The sequence below is a fragment of the Sceloporus occidentalis genome, unplaced genomic scaffold (assembly GCF_023333645.1).
Source record: "Sceloporus occidentalis isolate IW3139 unplaced genomic scaffold, rSceOcc1.0.p SCAF_1, whole genome shotgun sequence".
NCBI classification, from domain to species: Eukaryota; Metazoa; Chordata; class Lepidosauria; order Squamata; family Phrynosomatidae; genus Sceloporus; species Sceloporus occidentalis.
In genome coordinates, this window is record NW_028316981.1 from 158,794,629 (window position 1) to 158,817,712 (window position 23,084).

Sequence of the window (23,084 nt, forward strand, 5' to 3'; positions counted from 1 at the left end):
AGGGAAAGAGGAGGGAGCCCCACCCCCTCCCTTTTCCCTGTGTGGTGCCTGCGCTAGCGCCGGCACCCGCGGAGAAAAGGGGAGGGGGAGGCAGGGGGATTCCCAACCTGGTGACCCCCAGGTTGGGAACCCTTGGCTTAGGGACTGCTCAGTGCGGTATGAAAAGCATTATATAAATGAAGCTGCTTTTGCTGCTAGATCTTTTTTTGTATACGACATATTCTCTGAATAGTCCTTTGAATATAAGATATTCCTTCCTAGTTGCTTAAGACAGGGCTGCTGTACCCTTGGTATTTACACAGAAGGGGGAATATTTCAGCACCCCAACTTGCTTTGTAAAAGAGTCAAAGGAAGGTAAATGGACAATAAACTATAATGCGCCATAGAAAACTATTTATGTAGTTAAAAAGGGATTTTATTTACCCACTTTCCTAGGTCATACTCCCTATACTAAGAACACTAGCTCTGCGTTCCTAGTATACTACTTAAAATTAATCTCCACTATAAGGATCTAAGGAATCCTTCTAAATACCCTACAGGCACCAGATCCCATCTGATCTTGGATGCTAAGCAGTATCAGCTCTGGTTAGTACTTGGTTGCGAAACTGCTAAGAAATAACAGTGCTGTAGGGTATGTTTCAGAGAAAGAAACTGGCAAAAACCACTCTGAGTATATTTCACATAATAAACCCCTATGAAACTCATGGAGTTACTGTAAGTTGACAGGTGACTTAAAACCTCCACCCCCACCCCCACCCCCAGGTTGTAAGGACTACTGGTCTTAAGACATCATAAACTGCTGATTTTGGTGCGTCTTCCCCACGGGAACAGTTTTCTCTCTTCCTTCCCCACCCTTCCCCAATCTTGTGATGTTAGTTGAAAACTAGCCTACAAAAGAGGTATGGGAACTCAAAAGCATGCTCATGGGTTCGTAACAGAAGTATTATTAATTAAGGTACATTCCAGTAAAGTTATTATACATTTATTATATATTCCTTAATTGTATTTATAACCTCCCTTTGCTCCAAGGAGCTCAAGGCAACGTGCATAGCTTTTCTCCTCCCCACCTGATCATCACAACAATACTGCGATGAGGTCCAATCTGGGTTGGGGGCAGACTGAGTTTCATAGGTCCATGGGGACCAAAGTCTAGACGTTTCACACCCCAGCCCAGCCCTCCATCCACTATACCACATTGGCACCAGCTGTTTCGCCAACAGGAGAGTAAGCAAGTTCACAAATATCCCCTTCTCGCATAAAACTACCCCTTCTCCATCACTGTCACTAAAACTAGAGCCACTCACCACAGTAAAATCATCAGGCCTGCAGGCTTCCCCACGGTATTTACAAGTCAACATCATGTCCTCCAGCTGATGGCTGTTCTGGTCATAAAAGTTATACAGGTTGAGAGGCTCTTCAGGGACCTCAAGGCTAGGTTGGGCTAATGGGAAACCTGCTTCCAAGTATGCCCCTACATCATAGCCCACGAGGGGTGAAATATACATCAGATCATCATAGGTCAGCTGAGACACTCGGATGCCATTGATGTTGCAGAAGGTGACAGCTGGGAAAGTCATCTGGGGACTTTCCATCTCATCCAGCTGTGTGATGTGATGATATTCTAGGTAGAAGAATATGCGCCCAGCAACCTGGGAAAGGAAAATGGACAGCGAGATCAGGAAAGCACCTGCCCAGAGGGTCTGGCGCACCCCAAAGCCCTCTCCTATGAAGATATGGTTGGCCCCATGCAAGGTGCAGCTGTTGGCAAAAGCCACCAGATTTGGAGCGTCTCCTTCCTCCTCCTCCTCCTTCTCCACCTCCAGCTCTTCTTCCTCTTCATAATCCTCTTCCAGGGCCTCTGGTTCTTGCTGGTCAGAGTGGGGTTTTTCATCATTACTTCCAGATGCACACTTGACAATGGTGTGTTTTTCTTTGTTTGAAGAGAAAGAAATGGTGCAGAATATCTGGATGGGCATCTTCCCCCCTCCAGGTCCCCTTTGATGTGCTCCCTGCACAGCTGGAGTTGAGGACTCCCAGTCGTGGAAGTCAAGGATGGACCAACCAAGACAGGACAGAAGGAAATGGGCTGGGAGAAGGCTGAACAGTGATGGGGCTGATGTTAGAAAGGAAGACAAGGTTGGGTTGAGTAGGAGAAGGACAGTTAGAAAGAGGTTGTTTTGCACAAAGAAGGAAAACAAAAAAGGAAGAAGAAGCAAGGTAGAAAATGAGGGGATCCAAGAAGGGAAATAAGATGGAGTCTGGAAAAGAGGAATGTAGGAGATGTGCAGCAAAGAGAAGTGACAGAATGAGCTGTCAATAGTTGGTTCCTTTCCTAGGCAGCTCCTGGGACATAAAATCTCCTCCGGATCCAGCATGCAGAATGAAACATCTCTGGGGCTCCACAAGCTTCAGTGCTTCAATATGCGGCTTCCAAAAGCTGTGACTTTGTGGCTACACTGTACGGAGCAGCTTTTCCCTTGTCCATGCTGGCTGATGATGTCTGTGATGTGTTAGAACACAGCCTACGGCATTGCAGACCTCAGACCCAGATGCCCAGGACAGGGCCTGCTTAATAATTCATCAACTTCCTTGGTATCCGTGTTGGGGTTATGGGAGGTGCCGAGGGAAGGACAGGCATCTCTCCTCCCTCTACACCCGCTCCTCTTCATAACCTGCTGCTTGCAGAAGCCAGGCCAGGCCAAGCTGGTGCCAGATTATTTCCTGTACCCAGCATGGTGCTGCCTCTTTCAGGCTCTTGCAGCTGTTCCTGTGTGCATCTATCACAGGAGGACACAGGAGCCTCTAAACAAAGCTGGCCTTTGGGATTAAACCAGAGAGTACAAAAGAGATGTTAAAAAAACCCAAACAAAGCAGTGTTTTGGATTTTCAAGTGAGATAGTTTGCAACTCCAGATGGCTCAGCTTTTTGGGTACAGATGCCACTGAAACTGGGAATTGCTTGGCTTGTAGGTTATAATTCTTGAGCATATAATGAATCCTGACTTTGATCTAAGAAACTTTATTATTTTTGTAGTTCAAAGTGAGATAGATTATGAGTACATGGAAAGAAATTATGAGTGCAGAGATATCAACTGTGCCCATTGAGCCTGTGTAACTAGGAACTCAAACTTTGCTATGTTGTGCATGTCCAGATGTTGCTTGCTGCAATCCTTTACTTTCTGAAGGAAAGATAACCATTCTGTTTGTCATGAACATGTGTACAGATATTTACTTTTACTATTTTGTTACACTTTGTCCAAACCAAATAGTTTTAAAGTTTGGCTCTGAACTGAGATACAATCACCAGTCATTCCCTATTTGATGACATTTCTCTTCAATATGCTGTATATTTCTGCTCTTGCAGTTTCTGACTCCACTTTCCCTAGTAGCCCCATACTGTAAACACTACATATGTGAAAGCGACCAATCAGAGAAAGGTACAGGGTGGTATCATGATGTATTGCTTTGGCAGGGTGGCACAGCAGAGCCACACTATGCAGGCCATATTCTCAAAATCTATTTTGCTTGATACTCATGCACAAGAATTTGCATTAAAAAAAATCTTGAAGCAACCAAAAAATAATGTAAAACCAGATTTATACCCTGTTTGGTGACCTTGTCTAGTGGGGAAAAGTTGCCCATCACTTGTCATAGATCAATATCTAACCAATGTGCACATTGTTCTCATGTCCAGCTACTAACTCAGAGAGCATGTGGGAGTCCATGGGTTCTAAACTACACAGATACCTAGGGTTTGCACAGATATGAGAATGTATGAAGTACCTATCCTCCCTCTGCTCCTATGCACCAGGGCTTATGTCCTAGAAAGTGCCTCAAATGATGTGTCTTATTCTCTCAAGCACAATCTGTAGTCACTTAACTTCATGCTGGTTGCTTCCACACAAATGCACTGTACATCAGAGCACCAATTGCTGACAAAGGTGACCTGGATTGACACAGGAGAAATTGCTGGTATCAACCCTGAAGGTCCTACCACAAGGAGTGATTTCAGGTGCTATTTGCGAGAAGCAAATTGTGCTCAGCTGATGGCCATCTTCATTTCAAGCCCCTTGCACTGACAATGGAGGCTTTCAAGGCTGTGGATGCTCTCAAAAGTCTGAGTACACTAATTTAAGCATACACTAAGTATATGAGCACCCTCAGAGGCATTCTGGAGGCACTTCCTCACTATAATTGGAGGGGAAGAGGAGGAAGAGAAAGAGGAGAGAGGGGGAGCAGGACTAGATATTTTGAGAAGAGCCGAACCAGTGAGAGAGGCTTGTAGAGTGCAGTCATGGAGGTGACTCACACTGGACATAAATGTCCCTCCCATTACTTGTATATGTGTGTGTGTGTGAGTGTGAGAGAGAGAGAATGCAAGAGAGTAAAACTGTATCTGTTTGCCATGGCATCGCCTATTCTCTCAACAGTATGAAGAGGCCTTGTTTGAAGAGATCTAGGGTGCATCTGCACTGTAGAAATAATGCAGCTTGACACCACTTTTAAGTATTGGAGCTCCATTCTATGGAATCCTAGGATTTATAATTTTGCAAGTTCTTTTACTTTCTCTGCCAGTGAGTGCTGGTGTCTTGCAAAATTTCGAAAACCCAGGATTCTGTAGAATGGAGCCATGGAAGTTAAAGTGATGTCAAACTGCATCAGTTGTACAGTGTAGATGCAACCCTAGATATGTAGGTGCTTTAAAATATGGCCTTCCAAGCCCATAGCAAAACCACAGTATGTCTCATTGCAACTAAGCTTCTTTTACAATCCTCAGTTTTTCTTCTGAGTGAAGATCTGCATTTAAAATGTTATTAGTAGCATAACAAAACATACAGCTAGTTCCCTGGATTTCAGCTGCATGAAGCTACAGTTACAGAAGCACCTTTTCCCACTAAATTTCAGGCTATCATGTGAATGGTTAAGCATGCAGAGGTCTCTCTCAAGGAAACAGTTGGAAACCCAATCTGCTTAATAAAAAAGTATATATCTGCTCGTCGTGATATCCAGCATTTGGATTGGGGTTGTCAACTGACCAGGAAAAGTGATTCCACCTAAACATTAGGAAGAACTTCCTGATAATAAGAGTGGTTTGACAGTGGAATGCACAGTGTAGTGGAGTCTCTTTCTTTGGTTGTTTTTCTTTAGGGAGTGCTTTGATTTTGTATCCCTACATGAGAGGGAACTGGACTGAATTTCCAACACTATGATTCTATGACCAGGGGAAAGAATGGCTGGCCTGCTTCTTGGCATTGAATAAGAAATTGTGCAGCAATCAGCACGTATAGAGATCTTGTAGCATCTTTGAGACTAACTGAAAGAAAGAAATTGGCAGCATGAGCTTTCGTAGACTTGAGTCTACTTCTTCTGATGCAGCAATCAGCCAGTGAAGCTTTTCATGGCTTAGAGATAAGAACAGTCATGGTCTCTTGATCAAGCTGCTGTTAGAGGCACCAATGCAGGGGCTGATGATAAAATGGTCACCCTAACTTAGTAATGATAAACAAGAAAGGGCAAATGTGACTGGAATCTGTAAGGCTGATCTTGATTAAGTACCAGCTCCACTATCTGGGTATGGGGAGAGCTAGAGAGTTCCAGATATAATCATTATCCTCTGGGATATTCTATGTTTTGTAACACTTCTTATGCCCATGATATACTACGAAGCTAGTATGAAACATGTACAGTCTGTCCTCCACATTTGTGAGTTTGACTTTTGTGGATTTGATTATTTGTGGGATTGATTAATATGTTCTCTCTAGGAATCTCAAGGTCTTCCAGTGTGACTCCATGGCTGACTTTTGCCAGAAATTCTGCTGATGGATCTGGAGATTCCTAGAGAGAACACTTCTCTAGGCATCCATAGGTCCTCCAGCATAATTCTGTATTCAGTGTCCATCAGGTGTTATCATAGAGTTGTGCTGGAGGACCTAGAGCTTCCTAGGGATGTGTTCTCTCAGGTGAAAGAAAAATAGTGTTTTTTAAATTGTGATTTTTCAACTTTCATGGAGGTCCTGTGTCACTAACCCTAATAAATGTGGAGAGCCCACTGTAATAATCCCTGAGAGAATAAGTCTGCTGCTATGCGGCAGAATTAATGAAGTTTGTCAATGCTTTAACTGTAGTGGCTCCATCCTATGGAATTCTGGGATTTGTAGTTTGTTGTGGCACCAGAACTCTCTGGCAGAGAAGGCTAAATATCTTACAGAACTTCAAATCCATACCAATATCTTACAAAACTTCAGAATTCCGTACCATTAAGCCAAGACAGTTAAAGCAGTGTCTTCTGCCTTAAGCAGTAAAATTCCGTGAGCTACTTCTGGGGGTCAGGACAAGCAAAGCTGAAGAGGGGCTACAAGTTCCCAACAGCTTGGCTCATGAAGCAACCCCTGCTTGAACTCTGCAGCCTTCTGTACTCTGTGGTTTCTTTCTTCTGCACTTGATGGCCCATTAGCAGTGACCACAAAACAATTTCCAGTAGTTTGGTCTCTTCTGCCCAACCCAAAGATGGGGTGAGAGATGGGAAGATGCACAGTGGGCAGCCCTTTTGGGGCACAGGGAAGAGCTCAGGAAATTGATGTTGTCCAACCACTCCAGCTCAGCATAATCTGAGCTCCTCACATCCTGTGGTCTTAACTGTTTGTGGGCTGCTTTCCTGCTGCCCAATCTGCTGGGAGGTGCTTTATCTCCACCTACTGGATCTACTGGCACAGGAAAAACCTTACCTAGAGATATGCCAATGCTCTTTGCCCGCTAGTTATGCAAAAGGATCTTGTAGCACCTTTGAGACTAGCTGTGCAAAAGAAGTTGTAGGATAAGCTTCCTCAGATTTCATAGACCAAGTCTATGAAACCTTATCCTACGACTTCTTTTGCACAGTTAGTCTCAAAGGTGCTATAAGATCCCTTTGCATGCTGATATTCCAGAATAACACAGCTATGTCTCTGAATTCTGATCCATGTTCTGGCACCTTAGAGACCTCTTCATTGATTGCTTGTTCCTTTTAGGACTCAGTACAAGCATCTCATTTTAACTTTCAAAGCCCTACATGACCTAGCAATCCCATATCTTTCAGCATGGCATCCCTGTGGTTGGTGACACCCAGTGTGTGTGGGGCAGTGGGAAGATAGTGGAGGAAGGTGGGCTGCCCTGCTGCCTTCCCTCCTCCCTCCCTCTCGATGCCTTGCTTGACTGACCCCTGCCCAGCCTGCATCTGCTTGGCAAAATTGCTACTGGTATGTATATGTGCTGCAACCCCTGGATGGCCATTTGGGAGCAGCTGTACTGGACCACAAACAAAAGGTACTGCCCCCTCAACAGTACCTACTGTTGGGGGGGGGCAGTGCTGTGGCCACCAGAGGGCTGTTTGAGGTCTTGCATGGGCAAGTGAAAAAGAGACATCATACTCTTTCTCACTTGCCCAGTAGCCGTGCCAGCCCCACTGAGTGTACCATTTCATTGGGTGTACACTCCCTCTCTGGGGTGTAAAGCTGGTGTGGTCCACACACCCTGCACTCCCTTACTGATGCCACTGTATTTCAGCCCTCATTTTTCTTTAACAGCCTGCTTGGGATCTGTGTTCTAGGAACACTAGGCTTCTCACTCAACCAAGGATTGTCTCTTCCCTAGCTTGGCTCTGTCCTTTTTGGAATTGCCTCCCTGAATTTTTGTGGTCTGCCCCTTCCTTTGTTGTAAATATCAATTGTTGTAAATCTGAATTAAAAACTTTGTTTCCCAAAGCCTTTGGAATGTTAGTTTAATATTGTTTACCTTTGTATCATAATCTTGTACATTTTGTTTACATGCATTTGTCAGTTTTCTCTGTATTGTGCTCCATTGGTGTTTGTATTTCTCTTCCGATAATTTGTTTTAAAGTTGTATTGTATTATTTTTATATTTGTATTGCTCCTTCCCCCTGCCTGCATATATTTTAGATCAGGGGTAGGCAACCTTTTTCAGCCGGGGCCTGGGTTGCTGTCCCTCAGACAACTGGGGGGGCTGAAGCTGGGGGGTGGAGCTTCCACCCTCCGGGGGCGGAGCCACATGCCGGGGGAGCTTCCACCCTCCCAGGCCCCTCCCTTCGGCTCTTCCCTTTGGCCGAAAGGGCTCCAAGGGGCCCTTTCGGCTGAAGGGGAGGGCTTGGGCACCCGTCCCAGGCCTTTCCCTTGGGCACTTCCCTTCGGCCGAAAGGGCTCCAAGGGGCCCTTTCGGCCGAAGGGAAGGGCTTGGGCAGGCCGCCTCCTGGGCTCCTCCACGACCCTTGCAGCCCCAGGCTTCTCTCTCCGGAGGGAGGCCTGGGGCTTCATGGGCCGAGAAGGTGCCTGCGGAAGTGACCTACCGCCTCCTGGGCTCCTCCACGGCCCTTGCAGCCCCAGGCCTCTCTCTCCGGAAGGAGGCCTGGGGCTGCATGGGCCGAGAAGGAGCCCGCGGAAGCGGCCTGCCGCCTCCTGGGCTCCTCCATGGCCCTTGCAGCCCCAGGCCTCTCTCTCCGGAGGGAGGCTTGGGGCTGCATGGCCTCCTACAGGCCTGCTGCAACCCCTGGAGCCCTGCTGGAGGGCTCCGATGACCGCAGCGGGCCTCCTACAGGCCCGCTGCAACCCCTGGAGCCCTGCTGGAGGGCTCCGGCGACTGCAGCGGGCCTCCTCCAAGCCTGCTGTATGGCCGCTCACGCGAGCAGAAGGGCCACTCGTGCGAGAGGCCCTTCTGCTTGCGCGAGAAGCCATAGGCCGCGAGAGGCCAAAGGCTCCGTGTGAGAGGTCCTGCCGCCGATTGCCCCACGCCGGCAGCAATCGGTGGCAGGACCTGGCTGGGGCCGGTCTCAAGGCCTTGGCGGGCCGGATCTGGCCTGTGGGCCGGGGGTTGCCGGCCCCTGTTTTAGATTTTTAGAGACTCAGCTGTGATAGTCTAGGATAATGTTTCTCAACCTTCCTAATGCCGCGACCCACAGGTTGAGAACCACAAAGGGGCTGTAACCCACAGATTGAGAACCACTGTACTAGAATATTGTAGATTATGTCACCAACCCTGGATCTTACGTGTCCTGTGAAAGGGTCGTTCGATCCCCAAAGGGGTTGCAACCCACAGGTTGAGAACCGCTGGTCTAGAATATCAATATAAATCGGGATGTTGTAACACTTTTGAGACTAATTGTGGGAAAGACACTGTAGCATCAGCTTTTGTACACTTGCTTCTGAGGAAGTAGATCAAGTCTATGAAAGCTTACTGTATGCTACTATTTTTTTTTTGCTCATACTCTCCAAGATGCTACAACATTGCTTTGTATAAATATATTTTAGATTGTATGCCTTTGGCAGGGTGGGTTGTCTTTTTTGTTGTTTTACTTTGTGAAGCCCTAGGTACACTAATTGAGCAGAAGGAAGGGAGGGAGGGAGGACTGGCAGTAGCTGTACAGTGTTTGGGATGGGTTTCTTTGCCAATACTACCTGGAGATATTGGTGACTTCTTCATGCAAAGTAGGTGCTCTGCTGTTAAATTCAAACTAGCACTCAGACTACAATGTCCCAAATCCTCCAGTCAATAATCATACTGGCTGGGGAACTCAGAGTGTTACAGTAACTTCTCCAGGCTCTACCAAAGGTGTAGCCTCTTGTTTAGGTCTTGGCACTGAAAGGGCTCCAAGCACTCAGAGTGAGATGCTGGAGTGCTTCTCAACTAGACTGGGGCTGGGAATCATGTAGTCATCTGACTCCCAGCACCCTTCATCATTGGCTAGTAGCGCTGGGGATGCTAGGACTTGAAGTTCAACAACATTCAGAAGATCCAAATGATTCTCACCCTAGAGTACATCATACTAGGCTAGATGTATAGATGGGCTGACTCAGAATAAGGTGCAGATTATGCACAAACTGAGGGATTAGGACAAGGGATGGACATTGTTTAGTGCTCCAGGAATTTGAAACTGCAGCTCCCACAGTTTCTTAGCACTGACTATCTTGCCTGCAGGTTCTGGAGGCTGAACTCCAAAACATTTGGAGGGCTAAAAAAATGACCACAATTAGGTTGGGCAGAACAAAGGCAAGGGACTGTAACAAGACAAGGAGAGTATATGTTGTGCATATACAGTCCCCATCTTCATTCTGAGAAATGTGGCTTCCATGGTGAATAGGAAAGTCATCTTTCTCATCTTCTGTTAGTCAGGGTTTATGATATATAAGTGTGTATAATTTTAATTAAAATCATACAGGTTAAAAAAGGTAATCTTAACTGACTTCTTGAAACAACCTTAAAACCCCAAACCTTTAAAATCTACTTTGACATCATGAGAAAAAAAAAAGAAGAAAAGAGAGACAATGATCTTCAAACCTCCACTGAAAGTCAGTAGTTACCATACCAACTGATTGTTTCTTCCTTATCAGAGCTTCATTCGAGAGCAGAGAAAGCTGCCAGTGAGTGTCCGTATGTGTGAGAAAGTGAGACAGAGACAGAAGGAGAGAGGGGGCTCTGGGTTTTCTGAGAAACATATCCATCCCCGACCATGGATATGACTGTTAAAGCTAAAACAGCTAATACCTGCAGCAGATTTACTGAAAAACAGTATGTGGGACTCGGTCCTGGTTACGTCCTGGCTTGGATCAAGGCGCTTCACCCAGGGTAACCAGATGTCATAACCACAAAAGAGGACGAGGCTCTGCAAAATGTAAGACATAAAAAAAGTAGGACATTATAAAATCAAAATCAAAACACTAATATTAATATAAATTAATGCTTCTTACTCATGCTCAATATGGAGGACATTTTGGAATTCCTCCAGGACAGAAGGCTGAAATGTAGGATATGTTGTGGAAAAAGGGGGTGTCTGGTCACTCTGATTTCACCAGAGCAGGAAAAGCATCAACCACAGAGGCAGAACAGGAAGAAATTGGTAGATTCTATGAAGGAGTGCAGGAAGAAATTGATAGCACACCAACACAGGATGTCAAGCTGATCATTAGAGATTGGAACGCAAAAGTTGGAAGCAAAGAAGAATCAAAAACAGTAGACAGACTTGAATTAGGCTAAAGAAATGAAGCAGGTGAATGTCTGATAGATTTTTGTGAAGCCAACAACTTATTCATTGCAAACACATTTTTCATACAACCAGAAAGAAGGATATACACATGAACATCACCAGATGGTCAACACAAAAATAAAATAGATTATGTAACTGGAAGTAAAACTCTATACTGGTGGCCAAGACTAGACCAGGCTCTGACTGTGGCACAGAGCATGAATTACTCATATCAAAAACAAGAGTAAGACTCAAGAAGAAAACAAGACCAGTGATTATACCAAAATATGATCTAAATAATATCTCAACAGAATTTACTGACAACATAAGAAGCAGATTCACACTACTAAACATAAGAGACTGAAAACCAGAGGATATAATAAAAGAAGAATGCAGGCAGACACTTTCAGTAAACAAATAGAAAGAGAAAAAACCATGGATGGCAGAAAAAACATTACAAGCAATAAAGAAAAGAGGGGAAAAAACCCAAAAGGGAGATCGGAACAGACTAAGAATTATGAATACAACAGTACAACAGCTTGTGTGGAAGGGTAAAGAAAATGACTACAATGACCAATGCAGAGAAATAGAAGAGAACAACAAAAAGGGAAGGACAAGAAATCTATTTCACAAGATCCAGGAAATCAAAGGAAAATTCAAACCAAGAACTGGGACGCTCTATGACAACAAAAATAACATAATTCAAGGCCAGGAAGGAACAAAAAGAAGTTGGACACAACACACAAAAGAGTTATACAAAAGAGATGACAAAAGGAAGGACACATGAAATAAAGAGCCATATGAAGAACCCTAAATTCTAAAAAGTGAGGTGGAAACTGCAATAAGAGAAATAGTGAAAAACAAATCACCAGGAACAAATGATTTTCCAATGGAACTGCTGCAATCCACACTGACAGAATCAATTCTTGTTCTAACCAACTAATGTCAATAGATATGGAAAACAAAACGATGGCCAACACATTGGAAGTGATCAATATACTTCCTCATCCACAAAAAGGGAGACACAAGAGAATGCAGCAACTATAGGACCATAGCACAGATCTCCGACGCAAGCAAAATTATGCTCAAAATTCTGCAACATACACTCCAACTGTACATTGAGAGAGAAATCCCAGAGGTTCAAGTGGGAATTCAAGAAAGGAAGAGTCACTAGGGACCATATTGCAAACATACAATGGCTAATGGAGTATTTTAAAAGAAAATCAGCATGTGTTTTATAGACTATAGCAAAGCCTTTGACTGCATAAATCATGAAAGATTATGGAATGCCCTTGAAGACATGGGAGTGCCAACACATCTAATAGCCCTCATAAGGAATCTGTACTCAGGACAAGAGGTTTCTGTGAGAACAGAACATAGAGAAACAGAATGGTTTCCAATTGGCAAAGGGGTCAGACAAGGCTGTATCTTTTCACCCTATCTGTTCAACTTGTATGCAGAACATATGTGGGCAGGGCTGGCATTGCGGGCTCCATCTTGCAAGGAAACAGACTCCTCCCCTAATGGTCTTCCCCACGTGCACAACAAACTTACTCAGGCATGTATGGTACAACGGTACCTTTAATAAGAAAATAGCTTTGTGTCCAGAAGATAATAACTCAAAACATAAAGTCCTGTCTTCAAGTCAGCCTTCCCAACATCCCACCAAGGCAGGGCTCGCTACCCAGAGCTTCCCTTTTTGACCTCACCAATCATCCTCTAAGTCCTGAAGATCTCTGGTTGTCCCCTCCCCAGGACCAGCAAAAGTCCAGGCTCCCTCCTCTCGAGGGTTCTGCTGCCTCCCCTCCTCTTGGTCCCTCTGCCTTTGGCGTTGGGCCCTTCTTGGAAGAGGCACCGGGACTCCATCCCTCCCTGGACTCCTTAAACACTGTTCTTTCCCTTGCCTGGCCACTGCTGCCCAACCAGCTCTTCCACATCCATCCTTTTTCCCCACACACCTCAGCCCTTCTCCTTTTATATTCCTTCCAGCTCCTCCCCTGGCTCCACCTCTGGGCTAACTTCCTCCTTACCCTCAACCTCCACCACCTGGCTGCCCTTAGCCCCCTCAGCTCTCTCCACCTGGGTGAGTACCTCACTACAACATATTATAAGAAAAGCAGGCTTGGACACAGAAGAAGGAGGAGTGAAAATAGGAGGAAGGAATATCAACAATCTAAGATATGCAGATGACACCATAGTACTAACAGAAAATGTCACAAATCTGGAACACTTACTAAAGAAGTTCAAAGAAGAAAGTACAAAGGCAGGCTTAATGTTGAAGAAAACAAAAATAATGACCACTGAGATCAAACTGGAAACCTCCCTGGAAACCAAGATGACCAAACTAAGGCTGTCATACTTCTGACACATCATGAGAAGGACTCATTGGAAAAGACAATAATGTTGGGAAAGGTGGAGGGAAGTAGGAAGAGAGGAAGGCCATATGCCAGATGGATGGACTCTATTAAGGAGGTCACAGATTTTATGGAGTTGCAGGAATTAAGCAGAACAGGGGAGGACAGGGGGTCTTGGAGATGTCTCATCCATAGGGTCACAATGAGTCGAGATCGACTCAAGGGCAGTTAACAACAACAAGAACAACAAAGAAAAGCAGAAAGTGGAAATAAAACAGTGAATGTATGAATGTGCTTGGTTTCCCATAGTATCTAGACCAGTGGTGCTCGCATTTTTTAGCCTTGGTATCCCCCTTGACATTACATGCAGACGTTGCCCTCCTCCAGTTCACGTAGTATATGAACAGAAAATATTTTGCTTATTTAGTGTACGTATTTTCATTTGCACATTCATGCATATTCGTATTTTAACATTTTCTAAGGAAATAACATTGTTCAAATTAGAATAATAGAATCATAGAATAATAGAGTTGGAAGAGACCGCAAGGGCCATCCAGTCCAACCCCCTGCCATGTAGGAAATCCAGATCAAAGCATCCCCGACAGATGGCTATCCAGCCTCTGTTTAAAGACCTCCAACAGTTTTATTTAGGTAAATTCAATATTTAATTCAATGTATGTGTAAATTTTACACATAAAAAAATTGAGGAAAAGGAGGAAAGATCAGAGCCTCCAATTCTCATACTCCCCCTCAAATAACTTTTGTGCCCCCCCCCCTTGGAGTCCTGCCCCACCATTTGAGAACCATTGATTTATACTACATTTTTTTTAAACAGAAGACAGCATGATATGTGTATCAGAAAAAGAGTTTCATGTTGTTCATGGATGCTCCAGGCCAAGAGAGATAAGAATGCTCATTCCATTTGGAAATTATCTTGGTGGTATGGTCCTCCTCTGATTCTAAGTGGAAGAGTGTTAAACCTTTCCCTTGCCAATATCAAGAAACAGCTGACACTCTCCATCATGGCAAGTGGTGGGTTCTATCTCAATAGAGAAGTAAATCTACATTGGGTTTAAGTGTGAACTTCAAAGGAAGTATCTAAGGTGCTGAACCTTATCCTCAAAATAGAGTCAGCATCTTGGATGGATTCTTTGAGTCTAGACTAAAATATGGAGCAGATTTACCACCCTACTGACACTTGAGCCATCAGCTGCCAGTAGAAGTTCTCTGTCCCAAACCAACTAACAGTATTTTAGTCCTCAACCCAAATGGACATATCCGAAGATGTTTCAATGAATTTATGAACTCTGTTCCAGTGGTTACACCTCTCCCAGTTTGAATCTATGCTTGACCAAGAACCCATAATAAGAAAAGACTGTCTGAACACATTGGCACTTCCTTTCTGTTGTCTGTTGGCTTTCAAAAGCCAATTATGTTCATCCAGCCCCTTTGGCCTAAAAGAGGAGAGGGCTAGGGATCTGTCATCTCTTTAACCCCCCTTCCGGCACCTTCAAGGTCTTGTAGGGGAGGACTGACTATTCAGATTCTTAAGACCTTGCAACAGCATTGCTGGATGATAACTGCTAGTTCAAATGTATGCAGCAGAAACTTCAGTGCTTTTCCAGCAAGGAACACCGTTCTTTGAATGAACTGAGTAAATCAGTGAATCCATTGTTATGGTTCCAGAGGTGATACAAGGCACTTGAAACAGTGAGAAGGATGCAGCAAAACAAAGAAGATGACTGCAGCAAAGCAAAGGAGGCAGGCTCAAGGTGAGTTATTAGCAACCCTTTTATTTAGGTTTGCCAGTTGACCAGAGGAAAGTGGCCTGGATTGTTTTTCTCACATTCATGGCAAAGTAATTTCATGAGACAGTGTAAAGATTATTGCCTCCATTTAAGGTTCAGGAGGTGGTAAAAAATTTGCCAGCTCTGGAACAGGTGGTAAATTTTGATGTTTTTTTGTGGTGGTCTCCAAAATCACAATATCCCAGGCAGCTGTGTTGATGTACGTGTGTGTGTGTGGTGTGTGGCCTATGTATGAGAATCACAGAACTATAAACATGGAAGGGTCCACAAGGGCCTATTGTCCAATCTGTGACTTGCAGGAATGCACAACTAAAGCACTTGTGAAAGATGCCAATCCAGCCTCTGTTTCATGACCTTCAAAGACAAAGATATCTTCACCTTCCAAGGCAATTTATCCCACTGTTAAACAGCTTTTATAGGCAAGAAGTTCTTCCTAATATTTACTTTTTGGACTGCAACATCCAGACTCCCCCAGCCAATAAGGCTAAGTAACCTGTCCAGGCTGTGGACTGTGTACATAGAATCATAGAGTTGGAAGAGACCTCAAGGGCCATCCAGTCCAACCCCTGCCATGCAGGAACTACGGAATCAAAGCACCCCAACACATGGCCATCCAGACTCTGTTTAAAAACCTCCAAAGAAGGAGACTCCTCTATACAATGAGGGAATGTGTTCCACTCTTGAACAGCTCTTTTTGTTAGGAAGTTCTTTTAATGTTGAGGTAGAATCTCTTTTCTTGTAGTTTGAATTCATTGTCCTATTTTCTGGAGCAGCAGAAAACAAGCTTGCTCCATCCTCAGTGTGACACCCCTTCAAATATTTAAACAGGACTATCATATCACCCCTTAAGCATCTCTTCTCCAGGCTAAAAATACCCTGTTCCCTAAGTCTCTCCTCAGAAGGCATGGTTTCCAGACTCTTCACCATTTCGGTCGCCCTCCTTTGGACACGCACCAGCTTGTCAACATCCTTTTTGAATTGTGGTGCCCAGAACTGGACACAGTACTCCGGGTGAGAGTTGATCAAAGCAGAATAGAGTAATACTATTACTTCCCCTGATCTAGACACTATCTTTTTATTGATGCAGCCAGCCAGCCACCCATCCACCTACCCCCCCCCCCCAAATATATTGTTATTTGGGAAATCTATTTCCTCTCAGTCATTGCAAAATTGGGACTGGGGAAACTGGACGATGGTGATGGCAGATAATATCAGTGGCTCTGTTTATTAAAGGAGCCTCAACACTCTGCCCCTGACAGCCTTGGTCCCACAACAGCACTGGCCTGCACAGAAGAATAAGAGGAACATGCTTGCAAGGCAGCTGCTGCAGAATCTGAGCTTTGATGAAGGGAATGGGAGCCACGTGACTTTGCTTCCTACCTAGGGAATCATTCAAAACCTTTTAGCTGGGCCTGGCAGGCACACTGCTACTTTGATAGGACCCACAGGTATCAGGGCTCCTTATTTTTAATAACAAGAGGGATCAACCTGGGCTAGAACATCCCATATCCAGAGAAGACAGAAAGTATGGTGATGCAGAGAGATCTCGATGTATGCATTTATTAATTTCACTTTTGAAACACTGCCAGACAGTTCAAGGTGATTGATGTTATGCAAAATTAAAAACCTTTCCATGAAAAGTGAATCACAATATCAAAACAAATGTAAGTACAAATTTAAAAACCCAAAGGGGGAAGGGGGAGATGTATTACTCAAAGGGCTAGGGGAGGAGGTGGTTTTTGCAACACATTCAAAACAATGATAACAAGACCACTGACTCTCCTGGCAATTAAGTTAACTGTGATAGGAGTTCTTTCCATATCAGAACAGGATCAGAGCTTTCAGTTAGCAGGCAGTAGCAATGACTGGCATATACCTTTGATCCACTGCATTTGCTGTGTAGCCTCACTCTCTCCTCCTTCCTGGACTGAAATGATCTTATCATTTCAATCCATTGCTTAAAAAAAAAAAAACCCAACTTTGACAACAGACTGTTGCACTGTGCTCTTTATGTGGCACTTTCTCTGGAGCAGATTCAAACATTTCAGCTAGCAGCGTGCTTTTGCTTACCTCCTGATGGATGCCATACCAACCAGAGGTGAGAACATAGGCAGTCTGTAGGGACAAATTCAAAGTACTGTTGCTACTTTGTGTGTGATTTCAAGCAGTTTCCAACTTATGGTGACCCAAAGGTGATCTTATCACATGATTTTCTGGCAAGATTTGTTCAGAGAGGGTTTGCCTTTGCCCTCCTTTGAGGCTGAGAAAGTGTGACTTGTCCAAGGCCATCCAGTGGGTATCCTTGGTTGAGTGGGGATTTGATCCCTGGTTTCTAGAATTGTAGTCCAATGACCAAACCACTACACCACTTTGCTGCTACTTACCTGTAAAGCTCTTCATAGCCTGAAGTCTGTAGAGCAGGATTGGGGGATCTGTAGCTCTCTTGATGCGTTTGAACTTCAGCTTCTATCAGCCCCAGTAAATATGGCCAGTGGTGAGGCAAACAGAAAAAGTATTTGGAAGGCCACCCGTTTCCCAATCCTCTCTTAAGATGCATTCTATTCTGCCAGCTATATTTCTACAAGTGGGATCTTGCTCTGTTCCTTCAGTACAAAAAGTCAGAGTATCAAGTGCAAATAGCAGAACCTTCACTACTATTGCTTCAAAAACTATAAAATGGCATCCCTGAGGAGAGCTAGAGATGTTTTTTCTCTGCTCCATTTTGCTGTGGAGGCAAAGGTCTAAGTAATTTAGAAAGCAGTTGGTGGATGAAGTATTTTATGGCTGTATGTTTTTAAAACTGATCCTTGTTTGCAATTTTAATTATTACTTACTTTTTAACATTTATGATGTAGGCCACCTTGATCATTGAAAGGGTGGCACCGATGCATTAAACAGATAAACAAATAACAAGCAAGAAATGTGTTTGCGCATGTGAATGTGTGTATATATTCTGTGTCAAACCATTTGTGAAGAAAATGCACTTTGGAGATGCTCTGTGATAATCACCAGGGTCCAAGAGGATCTCACTCACACAGGGCCCTCCTAGGTCTCTGGTGCCAGTCCAACCAGCCTCTCTGCATGGAATGTGACATCTGGAATGGGGAGGTGTCTTTGGGTCAGTACTAAGATGTTCCCAGGTTCAGTCCTTGACATCTCCAATTAAAAGGATCAGGCAACAGGGGATAGTCAGCATAGCATAGTGGTTTGAGTATTAAACTAGGACTCTGGACTCTAGGGAGATTATTACATGGGGATAAGAAACAGTAGAGAAACAGAATGCTCATGTCATGATCGTGTGATCTCATGAAGAATTTCACACAGTGTCACTTTCATCCGGTACGTCTCCCGTTAACAACCTGGAATACTCCAGAAACATCTTATTTGTGGGGAATCCCTGTGAATGGCTTGCCAATAGCACTTCATTAGTGCTATCATGAAGATCTGGAAGCCAATAACATTTTGTTGGTGCTATCGTGGAACAATATGGGATCTTTTACCAAAGTGCATTTATATACCTGCAATTCATTTTCACTGCTAGGATTGGTTTTGGGGTGGATTTCTATGTTATTTTGAATTATAAGGGACAATTTTCTTTGAACTGTATAAAAATAATGTTCTGAAATACATCAATTTTATCTTGTTCTGTTCTGGATGTAACAAAGCTTGTCAGACATGTGCAGTTGCGCCGAACTGGAGCATGCGTGAAATGTTTGTGAACACTTCAATAATGATACAAGAATGGATGTATGTGGAATGCAATTGTGTTTCTCTAGCGTTTTTATCTTGTTATTGTTGCGTGATTGTGCGACTGTGTGAAAATATAGATCGCTATAGTACCATGCTTCTATTAAATAGTGAGGTTGTTGTGCTATTGGCCCTGGTGTGATAATCTGCTAGGACTTTGGACACCAGGGTTGAAATCTTGGTGAAGTCATACACTCTCAGCCTAAAAAAAATCCCCATGATAGGTTTACCTTAGGGTCACCGTTAAGTCAGAAATGACTTGAAACCACACAACAACAGTTAAGAGGTGATATGATAGCCCTGTTCAAATATTTAAAGGGGTGTCATTTTGAGGATGGAGGAGGCTTGTTTTCCGCTGCTCCAGAGAACAGGACCCAGGGCAATGCATTGCAGGAGGTCTCTTCCAACTCTATGATTCTATGAACATCATCATAAACAGCAGGGGATAGGAAAAGTCCTTTACCTGAGCTCTTAAAGAGCTGCTGCCAGCCACATCAGACACTATTGGGCTAATGGGCAAAGGCTCTGACTTGGCATGAGGCACCTTCTGAGTTCATGCTTCTCATCACCCACAACTGTGCTGTCATTTCCTCCCTTCTCTTCCTTTCACTCTCCCATCCCAACCAGGCTGGCTATCTCCAAGTATCCCTGCATCCATCTCATAGAGCCCTTCCCACCCTGGTTATGAAACCCCCTTCCCTTTGAGGCCCAGCTGTTTCTCACACTCTTGCCTTTTAGTTACCAGTATATGCTTTCAGGGAATAAGTAAGTTTTTTTAACTGTCTTCAGCAGCTGTTTGCTTATATCATATTTTCACAAGCCTTTGTGATCTGTTACTTTAAATGTTTACACATTGTGGTTCTAGATATTTGCCATTTATGATCTGACAGTGGTTCTTTGTCAACTGTTAGCTATCTGAATTTCTGATAGGAAGCGTGAAGGAGCCCTGGTGGCGCAGTGGTTAAATGCCTGTACTGCAGCCATTCACTCGAAACCACAAGGTTGCGAGTTCAAGACCAGCAAAAGGGCCCAAGCTCGACTCAGGCTTGCATCCTTCCGAGGTCACTAAAATGAGTACCCAGACTGTTGGGGGCAAATTAGCTTACTTGTTAATTAGCTTACTTGCTGTTCACTGCTATGATCTTTGGAATAGTGGTATATAAATAAAAAACACACACAAAAAAACACAAATAAATCAAGCTAAATGTTGCTTCTCTATCCTGAATTCAACAGCAGCTATAGGAGAGGAAAGGACCATTTTTTTTGGCTGCTTCTGCAAGATTCCCCCCCCCCCCCCCATGGTGGCTGTGGCTTCAGTTTCAGGGGCATGGTGCATACACTCATAGATGTTTATCACACTATACTCTTAACGAGCCATGATTCCAGTGTGACTCCTCTAGCTGCCTCCTGCTGCATTCTGGGATTGGCAGTTTTAAGGAGGGGTATCTAAATATCCCTCCTTAAAACTTCCAATCCCAGAATGCAGCAGGAGGCAGCTAGAGGAGTCACACTGGAATCATGGCTCGTTAAGAGTATAGTGTGATAAACCTCATAGTTTCAGCCAGAATTTAAAGGAGAGACCCAAGTTGTTGAAGCTGAGCTCCTTAGAAAGCAGACATAGTTTCTCAGGTGAACCTTAGAGATCTCATTTAAAGTTCAGGCTCAACCCAAAAGTGGATTCATTGCCACAGGGTTTGGAGCCACCAGTCACCAATGGCCTCTGTCCTAGCCAGCTGCCCAAGAACTGTTTGGCTCTACCTAAGCCAGCTGAGCTGAGCCCATGATATCCTTTTGGCTGAGATGAAAGATAAGATGTCATCTAATTCCTGTCATTCCATGTACAGGAGTCCAGCAGGCTTGTGGTTTAATCCTCCTTTAACATCAATGATAGGACAACATCCTTTTCTATAACATCTGAGGCAGCAAGGTAGTTTAAAGGGGCTCAAGGGACAGGCTTATTGCCACCCCTCAAATATGCTCTGCCTGAGGCAGGCAATCTCTCAGGCACAGGGCTGGGCCTACTCTAAGGCAGAGTAGGCTGCATCGACACTGCAGAATTAATGCAGTTTGACACTGCTTTAACTACCATGACCCAATGCTATAGAATTCTAAAATTTATAGTTTTGTGAGCTATTTTGCTTTCTCTGTCAGAGAACTCTGGTGCCACAGCAAAGTACAAATCCTAGGATTCCAAAGCATGGAGCCATGACAGTTAAAGTGGTGTCAAACTGCACTAATTTTGCAGCATGGCAGCAGCCTGAGACAACTGAGACACCTGAGGCAAGCGTCTCACCGTGACTCAAAGCAGGCCCAACCCAGTGCCTGAGAAATTCCATTGGGATCTGACTTGTTCTGTGATACTCCTGCGTGACTATTACTTTGCCTGTTGTTGGAATAGAACTTAGTATGTCCCTGAACCTCCCATGTCCTCCTCTTCCTTACACATCTATTTTCTTCTTCCACTGCTCTGGTAGTAGATAATCTTAATAGAAGAACTAAATCCTCTTTCTCCCTCTTTCCCTTTTTACCCACAGCACTGTTCGCCCTTCTAGGGGGCAGTCCTGTTCTTAGAGCAGGCTAAAAGTCTGCACTGAGCTCTCAGGTTCCCTGGAACGCTCTTGTTCCAATTCTAGCCACAGCGCCTGCAGCTTTCAGTACAATGGACCTCACTGACGCATTAAGGTGAGCACCTCCGGGGCACCTTAATGATGCATGTGGTCGTGAGTGTTGCATTAAGCTGAATGCACGTGCTTCAGGAGACAGAAGGAACCAATGTCTGGAAATGTGAAGTAATTGAAGTTGGGGAAAGTCTTCAGAGGCTAGGGAGGGCATCGCTGTAATGAGAACACTCCATCACAAGCAGGCCAGTTGCCTGACACATGGCTCGGCTCAGACTCATGGAGCAGACGCAGCAGCAGCGACAACAACAACACTGAATTACTTCTTCCTTTTGGCACTCAGCGTCTGGACTGAGGATGCAGGCTTATAGGAAAGGAGGGAGAGATGGATTTTGCATCCTCCTTGGGCTGACCATTACTCTTGCACTCCTGTCTGAGTTAGTCTATTTCTCACTCTCCCTTTCCCTCTAGAATTCAGGCTAAACCTGTTTTTCTCTTGTTTAATCTGTCAGTTCTTAGCCTGTTCACTTCAGTGCATAGCTTTACTTTCTGCAGAGGTGGGCACATCCTGAAGTCTGGGGGACCATACAACCTGAAGTTCAGCTCCTCCACACTGGATTCCCCATTCAATAATGGATTCAGTCGGTCTACTCTAGTTGAGACTAACCTATAGGATTCAGGATGTTGAGGTCCTCATGTTTGTCAGTTGGACTCTGGTATTCAAATGGGGATCTTCTGCTGTCCAGATTCATCCTATCACTAGCAATGATTCTTCTCAAAGCCTTTCCACCTTTTGCAGGTTTCTTACTCTATGTCTGGGTTGAGGAACATGTGACCCTCCTCCTTTTCTTTCTCCCCATATCTTTCCACTTCCACCTCCTTAGTTTTGAGAATGTGACTCCGGTTACTGTAGGCTCGCTCTCAATCTATCTTTGTGGGATCTGAGCTAAGGTGACCCTGTGAAGCTTGGCATGTTCTTGCCAAAGGTACTTGGCAATTAGCATCTGTTTTGTGTTAAATGACTAAGGTCAAGAGCACCCCAGGCTGGCACTTCTTCTTTATGACATCTCTCTGTGGCTAACCAGTGCTGGTCTCAGGATGGCAGAGGCCAAGAGAAGCAAAATAAAAACCATCTTTTAACATTCTGGGCCACGCTCCTTCATTCTCCATTGCCCCTACTCCTGATATCTAAATTTGGCTTGGAGTTCCTTTGAGGAAGGGACTACTTTGGGATTTATATTATTCTACAGAAATCTGATGGTTCTCCATATATTCAAAGTGCCTTCAAATCATCTGTTGAGCAATGGCAATCCTGTGAATTTCATACAGTTTACTTAGGCATGGAATACTCAGAGGTAGTTTTTCCTGTTCCTTCCTCTGGAATACAGTCCTTAGTGCCTGATGCGTATTGTTGTCATTGTTGTTGTTTTGTTATTATTATTATTATCCAACCTTCCTCCTGGTACAGGGACTCCAGGTGGCTAACAACATTTAAAATAATCTAAGTTAAAAACTATACAAAACAATAAAAATACAAAGTTTAAAAAACA

At 44.2% G+C, this 23,084-nt stretch overlaps 1 protein-coding gene across 2 annotated transcripts in view; it reads right to left on the reverse strand.

The window, feature by feature from the left end:
• Positions 1–23,084, reverse strand: part of LOC149322508 (acid-sensing ion channel 1) — a 257,089-nt gene that overhangs the window by 63,500 nt on the left and 170,505 nt on the right. Inside the window, exon 1 of one of the 2 annotated variants that reach the window (XM_089478932.1) lies at positions 1,305–2,017. The exons of the other annotated variant lie outside the window; for it this stretch is intronic. Within the exon in view, the coding sequence (XP_089335058.1) occupies positions 1,305–1,976 (672 nt within the window). The 5' untranslated portion in view covers positions 1,977–2,017. Of the gene's footprint in view, positions 1–1,304; positions 2,018–23,084 lie in introns of those variants that run through there. 2 annotated transcript variants of the gene reach the window in all.